Source organism: Calypte anna, chromosome 5A (assembly GCF_003957555.1).
Source record: "Calypte anna isolate BGI_N300 chromosome 5A, bCalAnn1_v1.p, whole genome shotgun sequence".
NCBI lineage: Eukaryota > Metazoa > Chordata > Aves > Apodiformes > Trochilidae > Calypte > Calypte anna.
The window spans coordinates 5,291,043-5,312,208 of NC_044251.1; the positions used below are offsets into that span (position 1 = coordinate 5,291,043).

Genomic DNA, 21,166 nt, shown 5'->3' on the forward strand with positions numbered 1-21,166 from the left:
TTTAAATCAGGCAATGAGACTGGGAGGTCAACAGAACCATACTTCGCCTGGTCATGGACTCCAAAGTCAAGAACTAGAGACACATGATGCAAAATCTCTGTTTGGACAGTCATGCAATTTCTAAACTGGTTTTGTGGGAAATTGTAAATGCACAGAATGAAAAGTAATCCCTAGGCCAGGGCAGCAGAGTGCACTTTGATAGACCTGTGATATTAATTGGAACAACATAATGCTTGGAGCACCAAAAATTACCATAAAAGCAGTTACCACATAAGCACTGAGAAGGGCAACCCCCAGCATTCTGTTTGCTCTGATAGCCCACATTTTCATATTTAGATATATTAAAAATTCAGGTCTGTTCCTATGCCTGTCCCTTGGAAGTTCTGCCAATGAGCCAGACCCACATCATCAGGTATCTGACACTACCTTACACAAGCTGATTGTATGAACCAGAAAGTGGTTTTGTCTCACCTTTTTTCAAAGGGAAAACATCTGCTCAGGAGTTGCCATTTGAAGAACAGTTCATCTGGTTTCTGTCCTTATTGCTGTCACTTGAGATGCCCTCACTACCCACTCGTTTTACTCTTAAATCTTGCTGAAACTTTCCTCCTGATTTTGAGGTATACAGAAAACCTCACCTTCTTTCCCAGCTTGTATAAAGACTAGCAGCACTTCCAGGGTGTACACTGGGTTTTGTAAAGCAATTGAACAACAGCATTGAAATAGATGGAGCAAATAATATTTACATCCAAGCAAGCAGCAAATTCTTCCTTTCTGCCATACATCCTTCCTGCTGCCCTCATGCAAAGAATTCACTGCTCGGATCTTAATCGGCTCCATCTCTGACATCTGCAACCTCTCCTTGCTGGGGGAATAATTTCATTACTGAAAGCACAGCAGAGCTGCTGAGCTTCTATGCAACCTAACTCAGTTAAAATAATGAGAAGACAAATGCAAGAAGGTTGCTTTTGGAGGCGAGAAAACGTCAGCTTACGAAGAGGAATCAAGGACCACTGGCAAGTGCAAGACTTCTGAGAAACATGGTTCTTCCCTGCTGTCTGCCTGCTGAATGAGTCACACATCTCTGGGTCACACCTTCAGATAAGTGCTAGCTGCTTCTAAACATCACTGCAATTTATACTAATTGAAAAGGAGGAGTAACTCGGGGCATCTAAGAGAGGAGCTCTGATAACATTGCTGCACTGAGATTTATGCCCCCCCCGTTTGCCACAGGATAGATCTGGCACAAAAGAGGCAAAAATGTCTGCTGAGAAACTGGAGGCTGTATTTGGTCTCAGGAGGGCAGTAAATTCCAGCAGCCGGGTGCACAAGAGCATCTGGAATCAGTCCCTTCGGTTTCCGCAAAAGATTTCAAACCCAAATGGAGGTCACAAATAGTTTTGGAGCCAGTGAAATGAACAAATGACATTACCATAAGCAAACCTTCCTCTTAAGTCCAAATGAAAATGTGCATGCTCACCATTTTATAGAAGGGTGGTTCCAGTGCCCACACATCAAAGAAACAGATAACAGGAGACTGAATCTGACAGAGGTGGGACAGAAAGGGCTCTTTTGTTGATGAACTTTTAACACATCTGTTTTGACACAAGCCTTTCCACACGTTATGTTAGGCCATGACTAACATGCAGAGACATGGTATTACCCTAAATGTTGACATACTGGGTGTTATGACACATAAAGAGTGGCACAGGAGCACTGATGCACATTTTGTCTGCAACGTAAGTTCCTTTACAACACAGAATATATATTATTTGCTAGGGACAAAAAGAAGGAAGTTTCTAGTGTTTCCAAGGGGTTCAAGTATCCCACCTCTTTCCTCTTGTCTGCTAAGAAAATCTAGCTCTTGCTAACACACTCCAGAGGGTACTCCACTGGCTCAATTTTTCAGACTTACATTGGTGACAATTGTGTTTGCAGCAATGAAACAAAGGAAAGCAGAACTGATATATATCTGACAGGGACAGTTCTTCATAGAATCTGCTGAGTTGGAAGGGACCCAACAGTATCATCAAGTCCAACTCCTGTCCCTGTGTAGGGGCACCCCAAGAACCACACCATGTACCTGAGAGTGTTATCCAAATGCTTCTTGACCTCAGGCAGGCTTGGTGCCATAACTGCTCCCTGGGGAGCTTTTTCCACTGCACAACCACCCTCTGGGTGAAAAACATTTTCCTTACACCTAATCTTAGCTTCTCCCAGCACATCTTCCTACCATTCCATCAGGTCCTTTCATCAGTCACCAGAGAGAAGAGGTCGGTGCCTGCTCCTCCTCCTTCCCTAGTGAGGAAGCAGTGAGCTGTGATGAGGTCTCCCCTCAGTCTCCTCTTCTCTTCTCCAGGCTGAACAGACCAAGTGCCTTTAGCCACTCCTCATACAGCTTTCCCCCTAAACCCTTCACCAACTCCTCTGGACACTCTCCAGTAGCTCCATGTCCTTTTTGGACTGTGGCACCCAGAACTGCACCCAGTACTCATGATGGGGCCTTATCAGTAAAATGGGACAATCCTCTCCCTTGACCTGCTGGCAATGCCCTGCTTGATGCACCCCAGGACTTGGTTGGTCCTTTAACTGTCAGGTCACACTGTTGGCTCATGGTCAACTTGTCATTAACCATTTTCTGCTCTCCAGCCCCTTGCTCCCCAGGGTTTATGAATATCCAGGGTTACCATCTCCCAGGTGCAAAATCTGGCACCTCTCTTTGTTAAACTTCATACAATTGTCATACCTCATTGCAGAGTCAAACAAACTTTTTGCAATAATCTAAACTTCACTGGCAAAGAGTCACTTTATTCCTTACTTTTCTTCTTTCCTCTACTAAAATACGGTGACTTTCCCCTTTGATTTCAACATATTCCCTTAAGCTATCAATCTCCAGGGTACACAGGTCAGCAGGGATTGCTGAAAAAGAGCATGATGTAATCCTTCCACTTAAGGGCTAGGGAATAAGTCTGGTGCTTCTTGCCAAGACACACAGACAGGTCTCAAATATGTGAGATGGGATAGCTTAGATCAGAGAAAAAGAAAAGCACTAGGAGACTCTAACACACTCTAAAACTGCCTTCACTTGCAATCTTCTGTAGATAAAATGGCATTTTGCTGTGAAAGGCAACACAAATGATCCCTGTGCACTCTGTGGGGAGAACAGAGCTTTTGTGTCCTGGAGCTGTGGGATGCGGATGACACTACCCAATTTTTTTAAGAGGTCCTGCAACATGGCTCACCGTCACTGTAGCAGTCCAGTCCAAATGTAATATTGTCAACAGCAATGTCAGCTTGGGAATTCCAGCCCCAGGATGCCAGGAGTTGCAGCTGAAACCTTGGCAATAAGAAAGAAGTTTTAGAGAAGAAAGAGAAAGGGGGCAGGGAAAATCAAAACAAAACAACAAACAAAAGCCCCAAACCAAACTAAAAATACAGTGTTCCCTTTTCATTAATGATCATCACTATTTAGAACATTTCCTCCTGACAAGCCCTGCTGAGGCTTGCTAGAAATCTTATCCACACATCACCAGTTAATAAGGACTAACCAACATTCATATAATGCCACATTTCATGGGGGAACAAGAATGAAAGCCCTTCACACAAACATAGAAACAAACCACTAACAGTTATACACACAACCATCCTTATTCAATTGCTATAAACAGTGAGGGAATCAGACATGTGCAAAAGGGAAGGGGAAAAGAGAATCTCCTTTTCATCCCCCAAAAGACAGTATGGAAACTGAGCAGAACCAACAATATCCAAATGGACAGGGATCTTGGCCTGATCCTCAGCCAATGTAATTCAACAAGGTGACATGGGTTTATTTCAGCTGCAGGTCAGGACATTTTAAATTTCAGCCATAACTCCCTGAAGTGCTTGCTTTCTGGGCTTTCTCATCTTTTCCCACCATAAACAGATGTTCAGCTGCTGATGGAGGAGATCTGTCATGTCCCATGTACAGAGCCACATTCTAAACTCACAAGGAAGAAAGAAAATGGGCTGGAGGCTCTCCTTCTAATGGATAGGACTGAACTGTTTGACATTAAATTTCAGACACATGTCTGATGTCCAGTCCATTTAGAACTTATTAAAAGCATATGGAGATGACCTCTACTGATGAAACCCAATGATTTATGAGAGATCAAGCACGCATCTTCCTAACACATTAATCATTCATCCTAAGAACACATTTGTCCCAAATTAGTGGCAATAAAGTCCATGTGCACATTCCACCCACCAGCCAAATGTTGGTGCCTGCCCACAGTTAATATAAGGTTGCATAGCTGCATCAAAATCTTTAGGGATAAGCTGCTTTTCCCTCAACTCAAGAATGGCCCCTGGTGATTAAATGTGCTTAAATTCCCATTTACAGATTCTGAGCATCCTGGGAGCAAGCACTGGTGCAACCAATGCAAAACAGAGGTCTCCTTAACAACCACTCTCTTGGCTATGGGATTAGCAGGGAAACTTTCCAACAGAAATTAGCAGCTTTTAGCATTACTTTTGCAATTTCAGTCCTTACCTGGATGTCCACTGACATACAACAGCAACTTCCTCACCCATTTGGTGGAAGACAAAGTGACAGTACCCTGAGCACTAGGACACTTGGGCACTTTTTCTAGCCATGGATACTGTACCACAGCACATTCCCTACTTAAGGCATCCCCATGGCTGCATATCCCTGGCTAGGTCAGTGGATTCAGAGCAGAAGAATGTGCCACAAGGTAGATTTCTGCTCCAGCTGAGTCCAAGTGGCAGCCTAGAGAATGTGCTTGAGGACAGATGTCTCCTAAGCTCTGTGCTCTGTGTGCCTCTCTGTTCCCCTAAGTTCAGAAAAAGAGGAGGACTTTGCCTCTTGACCTCTGTGCTGTCTTAGCCAGGGTTTTTTCCAATGTTCCTGTTCATTATTTCCTGTTGATTTTGCTGACTCCAGTATATTACACTCCCCAGATCTCTGATGTCTTGGTCTTTTGCCTGTGGTTTTCTCCTGATAGCAGCCTTTTTCCCTGGGTGTGTGAACCAAGTGAGGAAATCAGCTCAGGTGAGCTGATCACCTGCAGTAGTTTTCCAAGTATGTAGATGCCCAACTGGGGAAGCTGATCAGCCAACTGGGGTGTTTCTTTTCCTTTTCTCCTAAGAAATAAATTCACTGGAGGAATCCTATAGAGGGTGGAAGCAATGACAGGTAGCCTGAGAGGAGTAGAAAGGAGTTGTCCAAGCAGCAAGGGATGAATGAGAATCTCTTAAAATTTTAGTAAAATGATCTTGAAAGTTTCAAATCCTTGACACTTCCATGCCTGGGAGAATTTTTCTAATCCTGCAGTCTCATCTTCTCTGGATATCTTCAAAGCTGGGGCCAAATGGCACTTTCCATAGCAATACTATTACTGACACACCCCACCCTTCCAAATTAATGAACACACTTTTTCTCCACCAGCTCTCCTGTTCTTTGCTGATAGGCCAACTAGGAGAAAAAAAAAGCTGCCTATACTGATTCCAGAGTGAACAAGGTGGCATCTTGGAAAAATCAGAGCTCCCTTTGCTTTACAGCAGAGAGCTTGGATTTGGGGAGTAGGGATTGTGCCTGAGAGCTACAGAAGGAAGAAAAATACTCAGTCAAACAGAAAGACTGGGAATAAAACTTTACTGTAGGTCTGGGGTCATCAAAATAAAATTACACAAGAGATAACTAGGACAAGAAGGGGATGGAAGTGCAGGAAAGAGAGTCAGACAATAAAAACCCAACACATAGAGGAATACCACCTGCTGGAAGAGAGATGGAAACAAGCAGCAGGGAGGAGGTCAGACAGGGAAATTACAACTGGAAACATGAGACAGACAAAATGGGTTCACAGCCTTGAAGGAAGAGAGATCAAATATATGAAAAGAAGGAAGAATGGCACTGAGTGCTCCCATAAGCAGGTGAGCTGAGGCAGGAGCAGAGCATGTAAGGAACAAGGGAAGGGGCCCAGGACAGAGATTGTGTCCTGTGAGCACCAAGACCAGGGTTTCCTTCCTTGGGGCAAATAGCTGCTATAATTCCCGTGAGTTGCATGGTTCCTCTGTTTTTTTTTACAGATCAGTGCATCAAATGACAACTTATTACTTCTATTAGTCACTTGGCTAGCTCAGGTAGCTCATTTCTGCTTGGTAGACTGAGCAGTTGCAGCCTCACCCACAGTGACTGTCACTTCTGGGCCCCATCAATTTTAAATTTCTTTGAAAATGGCACATAAAAGTGTTGCCTGAAAGTGAAATAAGATAAAATGACTTGAAACAAACCATCATAGTACATGCATTCAGGACCTACCTACTACTTTCATTTTGTCAAACATTACAGTATTTGCAGATCAGGTTTTTTTGTGCAGTCCCAGCTAGTGCTCCCTAAAGCCTCTTGCTCTTCATTTCCTCCTGCCACAGAAGAAGCTGATACAGAAACTGGAGGCTTTAGGAAACAAGCACAAGGGACCTTTTATCAGAGGAGGCAGAAAGTCTTAAATACCTCTGATGAGCTCCTGGGACTCTACTGTGGTTGTCCCTGGGAAAGAGTTATTCTGGACAAACTCACTGGGCATACTTTACATATGGAGAACTAAACAGCTACTAATCCATAGAGTTCCAGACTGTATCAGAAAAGAATATTAAATACACTGCCAGCATGCAGACCTATCCTATCCTAAAAGACTAATTCATGGCAGAGGTGCATATGGTGAACACCTTACAATGCTGAGACCAAGGATAATAATTTAATGAAGTTAGAAACAGGAGAAACAAGGTAGAACAATGTTCTCTGGGTTTTACTGCTGCTTGGGTTTGAATTGCTATCACTTGCAGACCCAAATCCCTAAAGTCTTTTATATGAGGATGCAATGAATATTTGAAGTTAAAAGGAATCCCCTCAAGCTTTCTTATCCATTAAGTTTTCTGACATTATCTATTGCCAATATTAGGTAGATAATTTCCCACTTATAATATTTGCTGTATAGAAGTTGAGATTTGTTTAAGTGTCAGGTGAAAGCCTTCCTGAGAAAGATACAGAAAACCAGATTGGAGCAATTTGAGGATTGTTTGTGTTGTGCACAACAACCAATGCCCAACATCTGCTACATTGCTTGAGACTGAATTCCAATTGAGATTGGGTTGAAATTCTTCGAACCTTCAATATTTTACTTCATTTGAAAACAAATGCCATGCTGCATTTTCACATCTGAAACTGTGCAAACTTTAATGCAAGGCTGAATTGGGCAATGGTCTTTTCCTGAAATTGTTGCATCAGTGACATGGCAATGAATGATCTCTTGTTGACTAGGCTGCACAGATACAGATTCAAGGCCAGACAGTTGCATTGGCTAAACTGTGGCTTTTACAGCCATTTGACTCACATGATAGTTTTTACTGTACAAAGCTATACTACTATAGCTGTTACTGGCTTTCTCACACCAGTGAAATGTGTCTAGAACAGACACTTGCTATTCCCAGTACCTAAGCTCTGTTTGAGGTTGCATGAAGTGCAGACACAGTTCAGGCTTGTGCTGATCTAAGCTGAGCAAACACATGGAGATCTGCATGTCTGACAGAAAATTTCCTCAGTAAGCAGAACTGAAGTACTGATGCAACTTTTGCAATAGAAATGGCCCTTGAAGTAGTAAAGAATGAAAGTGGTGCTTGAAAACAAAAGCAGTAAAAAAATAATTATAAATCTGGGGGTAACCCTGGGTGCTGCTGGTTGAGCTCTTACCAGTTCTGAAGCACTGGCATTGGTAAGGTGATGAGAAACCAGTGGTCACTCCAGCTCCCTGCCCTTTCCCACATGGGCAGTGTGACTGGAGCTCCCTTTATCTCCTCCCTGACAGAGAAGGAGATGGTACCATTGTAGCTGCCAAAGACATGCACTGAGAATTGGATCTGCAATAGAAGAGAAAAAGAATGTTAAGCTGTGATAAGAAGGGACAGGTACTCACTTTTCCCCTTCCTGGAGATCTGACACAACAAACCTTTGATCCTGAGCCAGACCATTGCATCACACCCACTGCTCAGGCCCCCAGTGCTCATCCCTGACTCATCCCTCTTCCTAGCACAGAATTTTATCTCTGGAGGCTCTGACTGACACTCCTGTTGGGCAGCTGTTCTCCAGCCACCCACAAAAATATCCATGGCCTCAGGCACCATTTGGGTGAGAAACCACTGGTTTTCTTGTTCCTCCTTCAGGAACAAAAAGCAGTAAAGGAGCACAGGCTTGAACTCAAGAAATGTTTTAGCATTAAATGCTTCCACTAGAGCTAGGTTACTGTGGGAAAACAATCCTAACTGTATTCCTCCTCGGTGTTCTCACCAGCCTGAAGGTTTCTGTGAAAGGGTTTGAACCACAGTTTAAATCTTTAAAGGTTCCTATTGTAATCACCCAGGTCCATGTGTTGCACTGATGTCATTTGATCTGTTCCCAGGAACAAAAGTACTTCCAGGGAAGAGATGCCCTGCCCCAAATGCCCTTGAAGCAAGGAGGTCTCTAGAGAAAGGAAACTTGGAGCATATATTTGCTCCAAATCATAGGCACCATCTGGACCATGGCACCCAAACACCAGGCAAGCAACCTTATCACCAGGCTGAAGAATATTCTGAAGCAAGAGATATTTTTCTTTCTTTTCTTTTGGCACTTCCACTTTGCCACAGAACAGGAGAACTGTTATTTCCATCATTGCTTTGAATGTTCAGCTTCTCTTTATTTTATGGAGAGCAGCAGCAGGAAAGGGAGCAGACACATGCATTGTGTGCAAAGAACAACCACATGAAACCCCTTGCTCCTGAAATGTGGATTCAAATCCTTGCCAGTGGAGGAGAGAATGTGTCCAGATCTCCTGTGACCTCTATACCACAACCAACAGTTACTGCTTCTCCTCCTTGTTTTTTGAACCTAGCTCCAAGCACTTTTTATTTGGTTGGAACTACACATCAAATGTGACCTGGATTTGTAAGTAAATGTAAGTGCTGGTTAAATCTTTGGCACCTGCACTCTATTTCTTTTGCCAGCTCTAGTAAGGAGGCATCAAAGCTTTCTGTTTCCATCTAGCAGGACTGGAGTCTAGCTCAAACCTGCAGCTTAATTTTCCCAAGTGTTATTAGTACAACATAGTTTTTAATTCCATGCCTTTGGATCTCCCCTTATTCTTTTGAGAAATGTAGGCTGAAGGAAGGTTATGGGATGTTATCCATGCCTGGCTGCCTGCACCTTTTAAAATTCCCAAAGAATGTGAACAGAACTTTATTATCTTCACCTGTTCCTGGAAAATCTAGCATCTAACTTCACACTCCTGTTACCAGTGACACTGTCAACAAAGTTTAACTCCTATGAGAGAGTATTCCAGAATTTATGCAGAGAAGTAGCAGTAGCAGGTAGGTACACACTGAATGGCTCAAAAACCCAGACAGCCAACTCCCTTTTCCACAAGCCAAGGCCACTCCATAGAGTTCAGGTACTCAGTATCCTTCAGAGGAATAATTGGAAGAGTTAGGAGGGGAAGTTTTCCATAATGAGGAGTTGACCTGGGGCTCCTGCTTTCACCTCTGGATGCTCCTCACGTCTCCTTTTATTTTTCTAGGCAGCAGAGCCAACTTGAGTGCTTGCAAGTGTTTTGCAGAGGCCCAGGGGGATGGGCTGATTGTACAAACTGCCACAAAGAGGGTAAGATAGAGTCATATACCTGGTAGTCTTCAGTGGCAATCCTAGCTGGCAAGCTGGAGCTGTAAGCTTTAGCCACACAGCTCATCTGAGAGCTGTCTGCTCGCAAGTAGAGGAAGTGTCCTGTGACCAGAAAAGGGAAGCAGAAAAGGCAAGATGATGCTTTGGTTTTTGTTTTTTTTTTAATACCCTACTGAAACAGTTTAACATCATTGTGCTGAATCACAGTGCAAATAAGATGACAAGCATGGTTTGAGAGCAAATCTGTTAGTGAGGGTATAATAAGACTGAAGCCAACATCCCAAATGTCTTTCCTGAAATAGGAGTGCAAAAACCTCAGACACCACTCTAGCATCTTCCCATGCATGGGCTGACACCAGTCTCCAGTGAACTCCTGATCAGCTCTAATTCTTACACCATGAGCAGCAATGACCCTTGCTGAGACAAACACTGGCCTGGAAGAGTTCATGCGGAGACTCTGTTCCCAAGAACAGGTTATAAAAGTTCTCAAAATATGGACACCCTTCATTTTGAACAGGGAACTGTGAGGCAAGACTCATTTGTGCTAATCTGACTTTCAGCCTGAACATGTCAGGGCTTCTTATTTAGCACAAAATCTGGCAAGGTTCTCCAAAAGATGTTTGTACAAACTGCCTTGTTCTGTGGGGCAGTTTTTAGTTTGTGATGCAGCAGTTATTATCTTGCTGCTAAAATACTCTGCAATTCTATAACTCAGAAGAGTAAGAAGGAGGGAAGAAGAATATTTAAAGAGAATTCATTATATAAAGTTATTAATGTGAAGGAGAATTCCAGTCTCTGAGAGTTTCATGTTAACTTTGTTGCAGAGCTTGTTTTGTATAAGGTTTTGAATCATGTTCAAAAGTTAATTTTAGCTACTTTTTAAGTTGTTATAGATATAACCAATGTTAAAGTTTGAAGTTAAAAAACCTGAGAGTTCAAGGCTATTGCATACATACATGCATACAGAGAGAGAGAGACAACTATGAGGAACCTACCACCAGTGGCTTGCAGGGTTGACCCTAAAAATGAGTAATTTTTCATCATTTCAGTAGATCCCCGAATAGACCAAGGAGATGCTGCAGTTTCATTCAGTGTCCAGCCACATGGACCTTCTTCAAAAGAGCAATGTGAGCCCTCTGGGAGACTGTCTATAGCAGAAAAATGAAAAAGCAGGAAGACAGAGAAACCTGAACATGGAAGAACACAAACAGCTGCAAAAGTCAAAACTCATTGTGGTTGTCTAAAATTCCCATGTAGTGCCAGGCCACATACTCACCACACCTCACTCCTTCCTGTTCTTTAGCAGGGCAATCACTGGTGAATTCACAGATTTTTAGGTGACTGACACAACCTCCATGAAGGCAGGGGAATGTGGAGCCTTTGACATATATAGAAAGATCTTGGTTTTCTTTACCTAAAGGAAAAAAAGAGAAAGAAGCCCAGAAATGAGCTGGCAGAATATCTATCCCCTTCACATGTGGGACCTCAGAAAGTGTCCAGGGCTGATAAATGACACCTCTGCTTTTTACCATGTAGGTTTCTACCCCGCATGAGATATCTGCAGACACTCTCAGCTCTCATGGAAACAAATTTATTTATCCTTTCTCTCATGCACTGTCTTCTGCTGCATTTGCACTATCTTTAGATTGCAATGTTTTTTGTGTTTTGTTTTGTAGAAGGAAGAACTTTGCAGTTTTTTACCATGTTCTGAAGCTGGAGGCAGAGATACCCACTTAGTTTCAGTCCTGACAGACACATTCCTGTGCCCTGTTGAGACTTGGGCTTAACTAACACTCATTCTGACATCTTTTCATGCCAACACTGTGGCATCCAGCCTGGGAAGGCAGCTATTTCCCCAGCAAGCTGTCTCACTGTGCAGCAAATTTACTCATGCACCCCAGCTGGTCCCCAGGATTATTTGACTGGCTGCACAGGTACCCAGTAACCAAGCTTGAATGTCATTTTTAAGTCTGATTATTTCCTAAAAGCATGAGTCTTCATGTGCCCAGCCTGCCCTGTTGGTGCCTGTGTGCACAGTTCTGTTACAGGTCTGCATGGGGCTCTTCTGGACCTGCTCCCTGCTAGCAGAGTTCTGCACAGAAATTCCACAAGGATTGTTACTGCAAATATTTCAAAATGAGATAGTTAGGGAATTAGTTCCAGAACAAAAAGGACACCTCTCAAGCAATCCAGGTACACAGTCTGAAAGAGTGTAGTGGGGCGACCTTGGTGGGTACCAGGTGTCCCCCTAATCTGTTCTGTCACTCCCCTCCTCAACAGGGCAAGGGAGAGGAAGGAAAGAAATAATGGAAAGCTCACAGGTCAAGAGAAGGACAGGGAGATCACTCACCAGTTACCACCACAGGCAAAACAGACTCAGCTTGGGGAAATCAGTGTAATTTATTGCCAATCAAATCAGAGTAAGGTAATGAGAAATGAAATAAACAAATATTAAAACACCTTCTACCCCACCTCACCCTTTTTCTTGCTCTCAAATTACTTTGCTCCTGGTTCCTCTGTCTCCTCCTCCCTGGCAGAATAAAAAATGGGGGTTGTGATCAGTCCATGGGGTATTGTTTCTGCTGCTCCTCAGGGAGAGGGACTCCTCTCCCTCCTTCAGTGTGGGGTCACTCCCATGGAATAGAGTCCTCCATCAACTTTTCCCATGCAAGTCCTTCCCATTGGCTCCAGTTGTCCATGAACTGCTTCAGTGTGGGTCCCCCATGGTTCCACCAGTCCTGCCAGCAAACCTGCATCCACAGGTTCACAGATCCTGCCAGGAGCCTGCTTCTCTCAGGATCACAGCCTCCTTCATGCACCTGTCTGCTCCTGTGTGAGGTCCTCCATGGGCTGTAGATGGATATCTGCTCTCCCAGGGACCTCCATGGGCTGTAGAGGGACATCCTGCCCCACTATAGTCTTCATCACGGGCTGCAGGGGAATCCAGCACCTCCTTCCCATCCTTCTTCATTGACCTGCAGAAGCTGCTGCTTTCACATATTCTCACTCCTCTCTCCAGATGCAATTGCACAGGGTTTTGTTACCTTTCACCTTTCTTATGTTATCACACAGGCACCGCCACCACCACCACTGATGGGCTCAGCCTTGGCTCCAACTGGAGCCAGGGGGCATCAGCTCTGCCAGACATAGGGGAAGCTCCCAGCAGCTTCTCACAGGAGCCATTCAGACAGCCCTCTCCCCCCCCACCAAACCCCTGCCATGTAAAACTCAATCCAAAGACTATTGTATATCATGATATATATTGTATATCATGGCAATGTGTTGTTCTTGGTAGGCACAATAGCTGATTTAGGGACTGAGTGCTTCAGGTTTGATGCATCCCCCAAAACTTCATGATTGTCAAAAAACATTGCATTAAAATGTAACATTTATTAAACTACAGATTAATTACTGCAAAAAATCAAATCTCTAATGTGATCAAAACCAGTGTCATGGCACATTATGAAACAGCTTGGTGAAACCAGTATTCTGCTTTTCCATTTGAAGCTTTTTACATTCCAAGCTATTTCCACAGTGCCTGCAAAATGGAGGCAATTGCATTGCATTAATGCAGGAAAACCAAAATGTGATGCTGATTCTGTCTCCAACCTGCAGGCTGCCTGTGCCAACAGTCTTGTTCTTCCAAGAAGCCTAAATAAGATTAGCAAGGTTCTGCACAGCTACTGTGGATCATTTGCATGACATTCACAACAGGACTCTAAGTGCCAGGTAAAATAGAGGATTTTTGAGCTGAGCACTCACTGCTTTGGAGAAAATGATGACATTTCAATTATTTTCATTTTAGATAGATGTTCTCAGCCTGCTAGTAGCAAACAGATCCCAAGCAGTGCAGCTCAGTACTTCTTTTCTTTAAAGATTTGGAAGATAACAACCCATTTTGGAAAAGGCTTTGGGGCCACAGAGTAGTCTTTTGTCCTTGATTAGTTAAAAGAAAAAATATTAAATGCTAACTAATCTAGGCAATACTTTTTTCCATTCCTGTTGCTGGATTCAGCATAAACCCTGTTTGTTTTCTCAAAGATCAAGCAAAGCAAAGCTGAAAAGCAGAGAGGATCCCTTAAATGTGTTCCAAAATTCTGAGCTTCAGCCCTGCCCTTGAAGCACAAAACATAACACACACACATAAACACATGTGCACAAACATAAAACACATGGAAATGTGACCATTGAGAAGTAGGGCACTTCCAGAAACCCCAGAGGAGACTCAGCTTTCATTTGAATCCCATCACCCTGATCACATTCATCAGTTTTGATGAGGGTGCTGCTCTCTTTTCTGATCACATTTAAATAATCCAAACCTGGCCATATTTTAACATACCATGAAAGCAGTTCCTCAGCTGCAAGGAGCCCACTGCCAGCACACCAGCCTCTTCTGCTCCACAGTTGGAATACAGCAAGGCAATTTTAAAAGGTCTTTCTATTCGGCCAATCTGGGCCATCAGGTATTTCCATTTCATCCTAGAAGACAACAAGGAACTATCAGACACACACACTGGAATCCATGGAGTGAGTCCCTAGCATAAATATTCCATAATTATGTACCAAATAAAAGTAGGAGCACCCACATGGGGAATAGATCAATGTATGTAAACTCCAACATAACTAACAGTTCTTAATATGAAACAAGTGATATTCAGCCTAACAACCTCATGTTCATTCACCTTTGCCATGGATCTTAATGATTAAGAGATTCATCCATTCCCAATAATTCTTAAATTAAAATGTCATTTAAATGATCACAATTTTGGACACCCCCCCCCCCATACATGCCTTCCACATATAAAATACATTTATAAATATAACCTTAAAATACACTTATATTTATAACCTCCCCTGACATACTGTGGTACCAACATCCAAGACCATTCAGCACTGATCCAGAACTCAGCTGCTTCTGCTACCTGACACAGCTTTGGCCATCACTCCATTGCATCCTGCTGGCCACAAAAATGAATGAGCCTTAATCAAACAGGTTCCATGAACCACTGAAGGTAAAGACTTTAATTCTTTTGAATTTACCTATTAGGGATACCCAGGCCTTCCACAGACTGAGCCATAGTTCTAGTACCTCCACCACATTCCAGTCCACCCTGAGAGCAGCATCACAGCATCACCAGTGATATTTACACCCCCGAGACAGGTAACCTGGAGCACACAGCCTCTGATACACAACCAATCTTATATTTAGTGGTAGCAATGGAAGAGATTCCTGCCCTCCAGCTAAAAACAATGACTAGTTCAGTTGCTGCACCTTAATGCTACTTGCTTTATGAGCCAGAGACTATGGAATTTGCTGTTTATAGGCTGGAAACGTAAAAATAAATAAAAAATACCCAATCTAAGGCAATAAACCAACCTCTGTAATGTCACAAATGAGAAAGGTATGCTGCTTGTTCTGCCATCGCTGCTGGGAGAACAGTGGCATCTGACACTATCTCAAACCACTCCTTCTGTGAGCAGGCAGCTCCTCTAAGTCAGAGCCTAAGGTCCCATAAGACATCCCAGTACTCCACTGAAAATCTCCAGTACTGGAATTTGACTCCACTTAGCAAACCACAGCAACAACTGGAAAGCATCCAGAGACTGCCAAAATTACGAGTAGCTTTGCATCATACTTCTGTGCCTGGACTCCTATCATCATCAAGGTATTCCCCTTCAGAAAAAGGGGAATCCAACTGCAGCAAGGTTTCCAATGGTGTAAATATTTACACCTTCTTTGCTTGGTCCCAGTTTCCAAACAGGGGATAGTCAGAGTCAATTTAATTTTCTTAATGGGGTCAGGAATGAAGCCCATTGTTGATCTAGCAGAAGATGGATCATTGCAGCAGGCTTCCACATAAGCCAAGCTTGGCAATGCCTTTAGTATTGACTTTATGTCAAGCCAGGTCTCAAGTCATGAGGTAATATTGCTTCTCTTCTAAATACAGATGTTAAAATCAAACACTATGTATGGAAGGCCCATCAGAATCTGACATAATTTTGAGAGATTTGCATGGATAGAAAGTTTGGAGTTGCAAGCTGCCTGATAATTAAGGGAAGATAACTCAAGATCCACCCTGCAAACATGGAAGTTCAACTTTTGATTTTCATTAGCCTCTCAATCTCCTCTGCTGAGCAAAAGCTTTCCTCCCCCTCCTTGCCAATCCTTTCTGTGCCATGCCTTTCCATACCTAACAGAGGTAACTGATCAGTAAGTTTAAGAAATACTTTTATGAAGAATGGTGGTGTCTTCATTAAGAGTGAAAAGTTCAATAAAGCTGAACAGGAAAGCTGGAAACCTATTCTGAACTAGGGGAGGTCACTGCACATGAATAATTATCTTAAATGCTTCTAGACTCATTCAGCATAAAAACTAGAAGCTTTATATTATTTTTCTGCCTGAAAGTTGTTGCCTGCAAATCTTCAGAGATACCCAGTTCTAGCCATTGGGTTTAAAAAGTAGATGAGAGAGCAGAACACAAGCAGAACCCAAGCCTCCTCCTCTTGGCTCCACCAACCAGTCAGGGAGTCTTTTTTTTTGACCCAGTGTATTTTTGGGTGCAGTTTCAACAGAAGTATGAAGGGCAGTAAATTACACTCCCAGATTAATGTCCAAAAATCATTATTTTATACAACATCTGGACAGCCTCTCCTTTTCTAGCTGCATTTTTTAATGGCAATGGCTGTGCACATTGTTGTCAGTAAGAATTAGGTATTTTCTGAGGACACTTACCAGACTACTCCCTTTCCAAGGCTTATGTAGTTGGATTTATGAAGCCCAAATGACCACACCTGTTTCTAGACCTTCAGATTAACTATATGGATTGTTTCCATGTACAACAGTAGAAGTTACATACTCATGGATAAAACCAAACAGATCAGCAGGACTAAAGTGTCAAAGATGCTAAGTTTCTACAACTTCAGAAGCTGGCAGAACATTTTAGCACCACCCTCACCCCCCAAAAATAAAATAAATTTTTTAAAAATAGAAAGACACAGAAAAATTTGAGCAATTATTATTGTCTGAGGTTGGCTAACTGAAAACCCATGTCTGCACATGGCTGTGAACTTTTTGCTTTTTGACCTACCAAGACAATCATGGCCAAGAAAGAAAAAAAGAAAACAGAATAAAATCAACTCGACCACAGAAAGGGAAAAAATATCCGTTTCCCAAGCAATGCCTTTTTATTTTCACTGAAGTATGATTACTCAGAGTTGAAAGAAACTAGCTCATAATTAAGGTTAATCCTATTCTTCGCTCTTTCAGTAAGGTGTATGTGTGAAAAAACGTGTCAGTTCCAATACTACAAATTTAATGAAAGGTTTTAGTAGTTAGTGAGGTGGACAGGACAGCAACTTATGCATGGCATGTATCTAAGCTTTTGGGAACTGTGTAGCTGATGGAAGAACACCTTTGGGAGATTTCCAGTTCCAGAAAGAGGACAGCTCACTGGGGTGGTCTGGTGCAGCTGGAATTTATGAAGTACAGCTTGATCCTGGAATTGAGAGGTAAAAAAAGGGACTGAACCAGGATGCTCTGGAGTACCTAATTACCTGAAAAGTGACACCAAGCTTTTCTCAATATCTAAGTTTCTACTCTGATCTCAAGACAGTCCCTTGGTATTGCTTGCCAGTGGTTAAGCTATATACTAACTGTATGCATCCATCTCAATGTCATTTGCTCAGTATCCTCCTTGTTCTACTCTAAATTGTGCAGCAGTGTTTGGTTAAGACAGAAAACCTTGTAGAACTCCCACTCCTTATGGAAATCCCCTGGAAAGCAAGAAAGCTTCAGGATGGTCTCTTCTTAACAAGGAATATTTAAAATATCTTAATCATAGAGAGAATATTAATTTCATATTACCTGCATAGTAAGAAGCAGCAAAATCACTGTACAAGAAATAAATTTTGTCTTTTCTACACACTTAGACTTTTCTGCTGAGATTTTAAAGGGTTTCCATGGAATGAGGGAAAAAGAATACTTGACCTGACATGGATTCTAACTGTTTTGTCTCTTTTCTATCTCTCCTTTCTATCTTGATTTAAAACAGGAGTCAGTCACCACTTACCTTTAAAACCTGAACACTAAACCCTCTGAACTTACCAGTGCTTCATTTCACTCACTAAGAAAAAGCAATGCCAACTTCCAGCAAAGCTAACTCTGTTCTAATAAGTCTAAAGGCCATAACTTTAAGAGATGTGATAATCTTGATTTCATGCAGGATTGTTTTGCTCAAACAAGCTGTTAAACATCTATGATCCATTCCAGAGATGCTGCAGTGGTTGTGATCAAAGCCTGGTCTGGTCGGCTAGATAATATCAAAAGGGAATTCTATGAGTTTATAGAGGGAAACGGAGCAGTGGGTGCAGTTGCAAAGGTTCATCAGATACTCAAGCAGCAAGGCCAGTTATAGGTAAAAATGACATTAGATCCCACAAAATACAATGGATTCCTTGTGAAATTGGAAGAAGGGGAAGGAGAAGCCAGAAAGGAAGTGAGCAGTAACCAAAAGCAGTAGAGAAAGAGAGAGAGAGAGAGAGAGAGGGATCTGGAAGAAAACGTAAGTTTTTAGTCAATCTCTGCTATCTTTGGCTGACTAGGAGTCTTGGCTACAGATCTCCATGGTAGCCTGGGGAGCACCAAAGAATTCAAAGAAAACACAAACTGGGATCTCTTGCTCAAATTCTCCATGGGAGTCAGTCAAGTGATGGAAATAAAGAGCTCTGCTGCATGTCTGACCCAGGTTCTCACGAGGCAGATTGCAGCAAAGGAAAAACAAGCAGATGGAAAAATGGCAAAATCAGATTATATGTGGACTTTTCTCCTCTTCCTGCTGTGATTCATTCCCTTTGTCCAATTCTCCTCTTTACTGCATTCTGCTACATGTGGGAATGAAAAAGTAAAACATTGAGGAGATCAAAGAGAAGAGAATACAGCACAAGATTCAGGGTTGCTGCACTTCCTTTTTTTTTGTTTTGTTTTGTTTTGTTTTGTTTTCACCTCTTCTCACCTCTAGCCTATGTTTTTCCCCACCATGAACTCTATAAATGAAGGAAAAGAGGGTGGTCCTGAACTCAGCAGACAGGAGGAGAAAGTGATAAAAAAACTATAAATATAAAATTATAAAATTACCCTGCCTCAAAATGAGAAATGTGATCTATGGAACACTGATATGACCCACTGAATACCCAGATACATCAGTCAAGTCAGCCAAGGCAGCCTTTGGATTTAATATGTTTTACAGTTACAGTCTTAGCGTATATGAGAGGGTCAACCACTCAAGAGGAGTGAGCCCTGAGCAAGTGTGTTCTTTGCAAAGGGGACACAAAACCTGGATCTGTTACAGATATACAGTCAGGAAGCTGTACACTCCAGTCCTGAGAGTTCTACCCTCTTTTTTCTGCTGTAACAGCAGCAATGATCGCAAAAAAGGGAAAGATACTGTTAAACGGTGGCCTGGAGAGACTCCACTCTACCCTGAAATTCAAAGTCTAAACAGCTGCAAATAGATTGTCTTACCTGGCATCTTCCTCAGGGCCAACTCTCAGAGAAATTAAAGTATTTCTGTTTGTCTCCACATATCTGATTTCAACTGTGAACCTCTGGAGGAGAGGAACAGCATCCTGTGAATATATGGCCAGTTCCAGCAAGCAAGAGTCCAAGCTCCCAGGCAGAACAGGGCTATGCAGGCTGAATTCACATCTGTCTGGGAGTCTACTGGTGTTTAGGAGGAAAATGTCCCCTGTGAGGAAAAAAAGAATAAGAAAAGAGGCACACAGTTTGGAGAGTGTGGATGGAAGAGAGTTAATAAAATGAAAATGGATAAAGGGATACAGAGTCTTGAAGAAGGGAATAATGAAATGGAGGTGGCTACGCAGAAATCCCCCAAAAGAACTGACAGTAGGTACAGAAGAGTAAAGTAAAAATTTAGGAAATAAGGAAAGAAGTGGTAGAAGAAATGAGAAGAGAAGAGAAGAGAAGAGAAGAGAAGAGATCAAACAAAGTGGAGTGAAGACAATGAAACAAAAGCCAAAGACTTTGCAAGTCAGACAGAAGATGAGTGGAGCCAGCCCTGGCTTGTGAAGGATTGAGTTCCCTAAGAAAAATCCAGCTCTGTAAGGAAATGTAGCTCACCCCAAATCAGGGAAATACATAAAGAGTATATAAAGGGGCCGACTGTATAGAAGGTACATACAGACATAACTTGAGCCATACAAATACATCAGTATATCTAATCTTAGTGATTCTTGAGCAGTGACAGCACACGTGGGAGTTGTGCACCAGGATGAGCATGTGACAATATTTTTAATGCCATGCGCCTGAATCTTCATCCTGCTGGCTCCTTTCTGCCATCTGCAGCTGCTGCCAGCTGCTAGGATAAAGCAGAAGTCCATCCAAGGGCAACTTCCAACTCTGCCCTACCTTCAGCATCTCCATGGGAAGAACTGTTTTCCAGAAGCAGCTCCTGCCTCTCCTGAGACACCAGGACACCAAGTGAAGATAACACCCAGTCTGGTTTTCCAAAATTGTCTGTAGATGTCACCCATGAACAGCTTGAGCCGATGATACATGAGATTTCTGTTAGGAGAAACCAAAGGTTTAAGTGAAGCTTTCCCCAGTTCAAGGGGCATGGATGATGTGAGTGAGAAGCAGTGTGTGGAAGGCTCTGTCTCCCAAGAAACTAGAGAGATGGAGGGAAAAAATAAAGTTTGTCATGTGCCATGAAAACGCTCGCATGGTGGGTATGGGAAAATACAGAAGGATAAACAAGCCTGCAAGTTCTTGGCAGGTGTAAATCAGCATCCTCCCACTGGTATTCCCAATGAATTTACAGCAGTGAAGGTCTTGCCCACATGTACAAAAAATCTTGAATAATACCAAGGATAGTGAAACTATACAGGTTTAGCATTTTGGCAGGGAGGAAAAAATGAAACTCTAAGATCAACCTTCTCCCCAAAGAAAAAGCTTGACAGGGTCTCAAGCACAACAGTTGAGCAATGCAAGATTTACGTAGTTTTTTTTAATTATTATTTTTATGAACTATTTTGATTTCCTTCAGTAGGATGGACAAGAACACTCTCTTAACAAACTCCAGAGTCCATTTGCAGCACTGAGAACACTACATCATCCTGGCCAGAATTTTTCATAATCAGCATATTATAGACCAGACAAGAAGTAATTCACTGTTCCCTCATCAATCTAATATAAACTCCCTGAAGGGATCTTAGCTGCACAAAGCTCTCCCACACAGAGTGGGGCTGAATAAGTTGATATTAACTTGCATGATACTTATTTTCAGTAGTAGTAATAATTCTATTACAATAATAACTGGAGGGCCCTCAGGCCATATGAAAAATAATAAGAGACTAAACATTAGTATTTGAGATCCTGACATTTAGAGGGTATTCAGAATGCAACATGAATGACATAATGTTATCCCTTTGGAAGCTCTTTGCCTGAGG

General features: G+C 42.4%; 1 protein-coding gene across 1 annotated transcript in view; it reads right to left on the reverse strand.

The window, feature by feature from the left end:
* LTK (leukocyte receptor tyrosine kinase) overlaps positions 1 to 21,166 on the reverse strand; it is an 88,925-nt gene that overhangs the window by 28,156 nt on the left and 39,603 nt on the right. Inside the window, exons 3-10 of the mRNA XM_030451821.1 lie at positions 20,127 to 20,282; positions 19,224 to 19,446; positions 14,043 to 14,182; positions 10,980 to 11,117; positions 10,699 to 10,851; positions 9,705 to 9,805; positions 7,745 to 7,911; positions 3,243 to 3,337 (exon numbers count right to left, since the gene is read on the reverse strand). Of these exons, the coding sequence (XP_030307681.1) occupies positions 3,243 to 3,337; positions 7,745 to 7,911; positions 9,705 to 9,805; positions 10,699 to 10,851; positions 10,980 to 11,117; positions 14,043 to 14,182; positions 19,224 to 19,446; positions 20,127 to 20,282 (1,173 nt within the window). The remainder of the gene's footprint in view (positions 1 to 3,242; positions 3,338 to 7,744; positions 7,912 to 9,704; positions 9,806 to 10,698; positions 10,852 to 10,979; positions 11,118 to 14,042; positions 14,183 to 19,223; positions 19,447 to 20,126; positions 20,283 to 21,166) is intronic.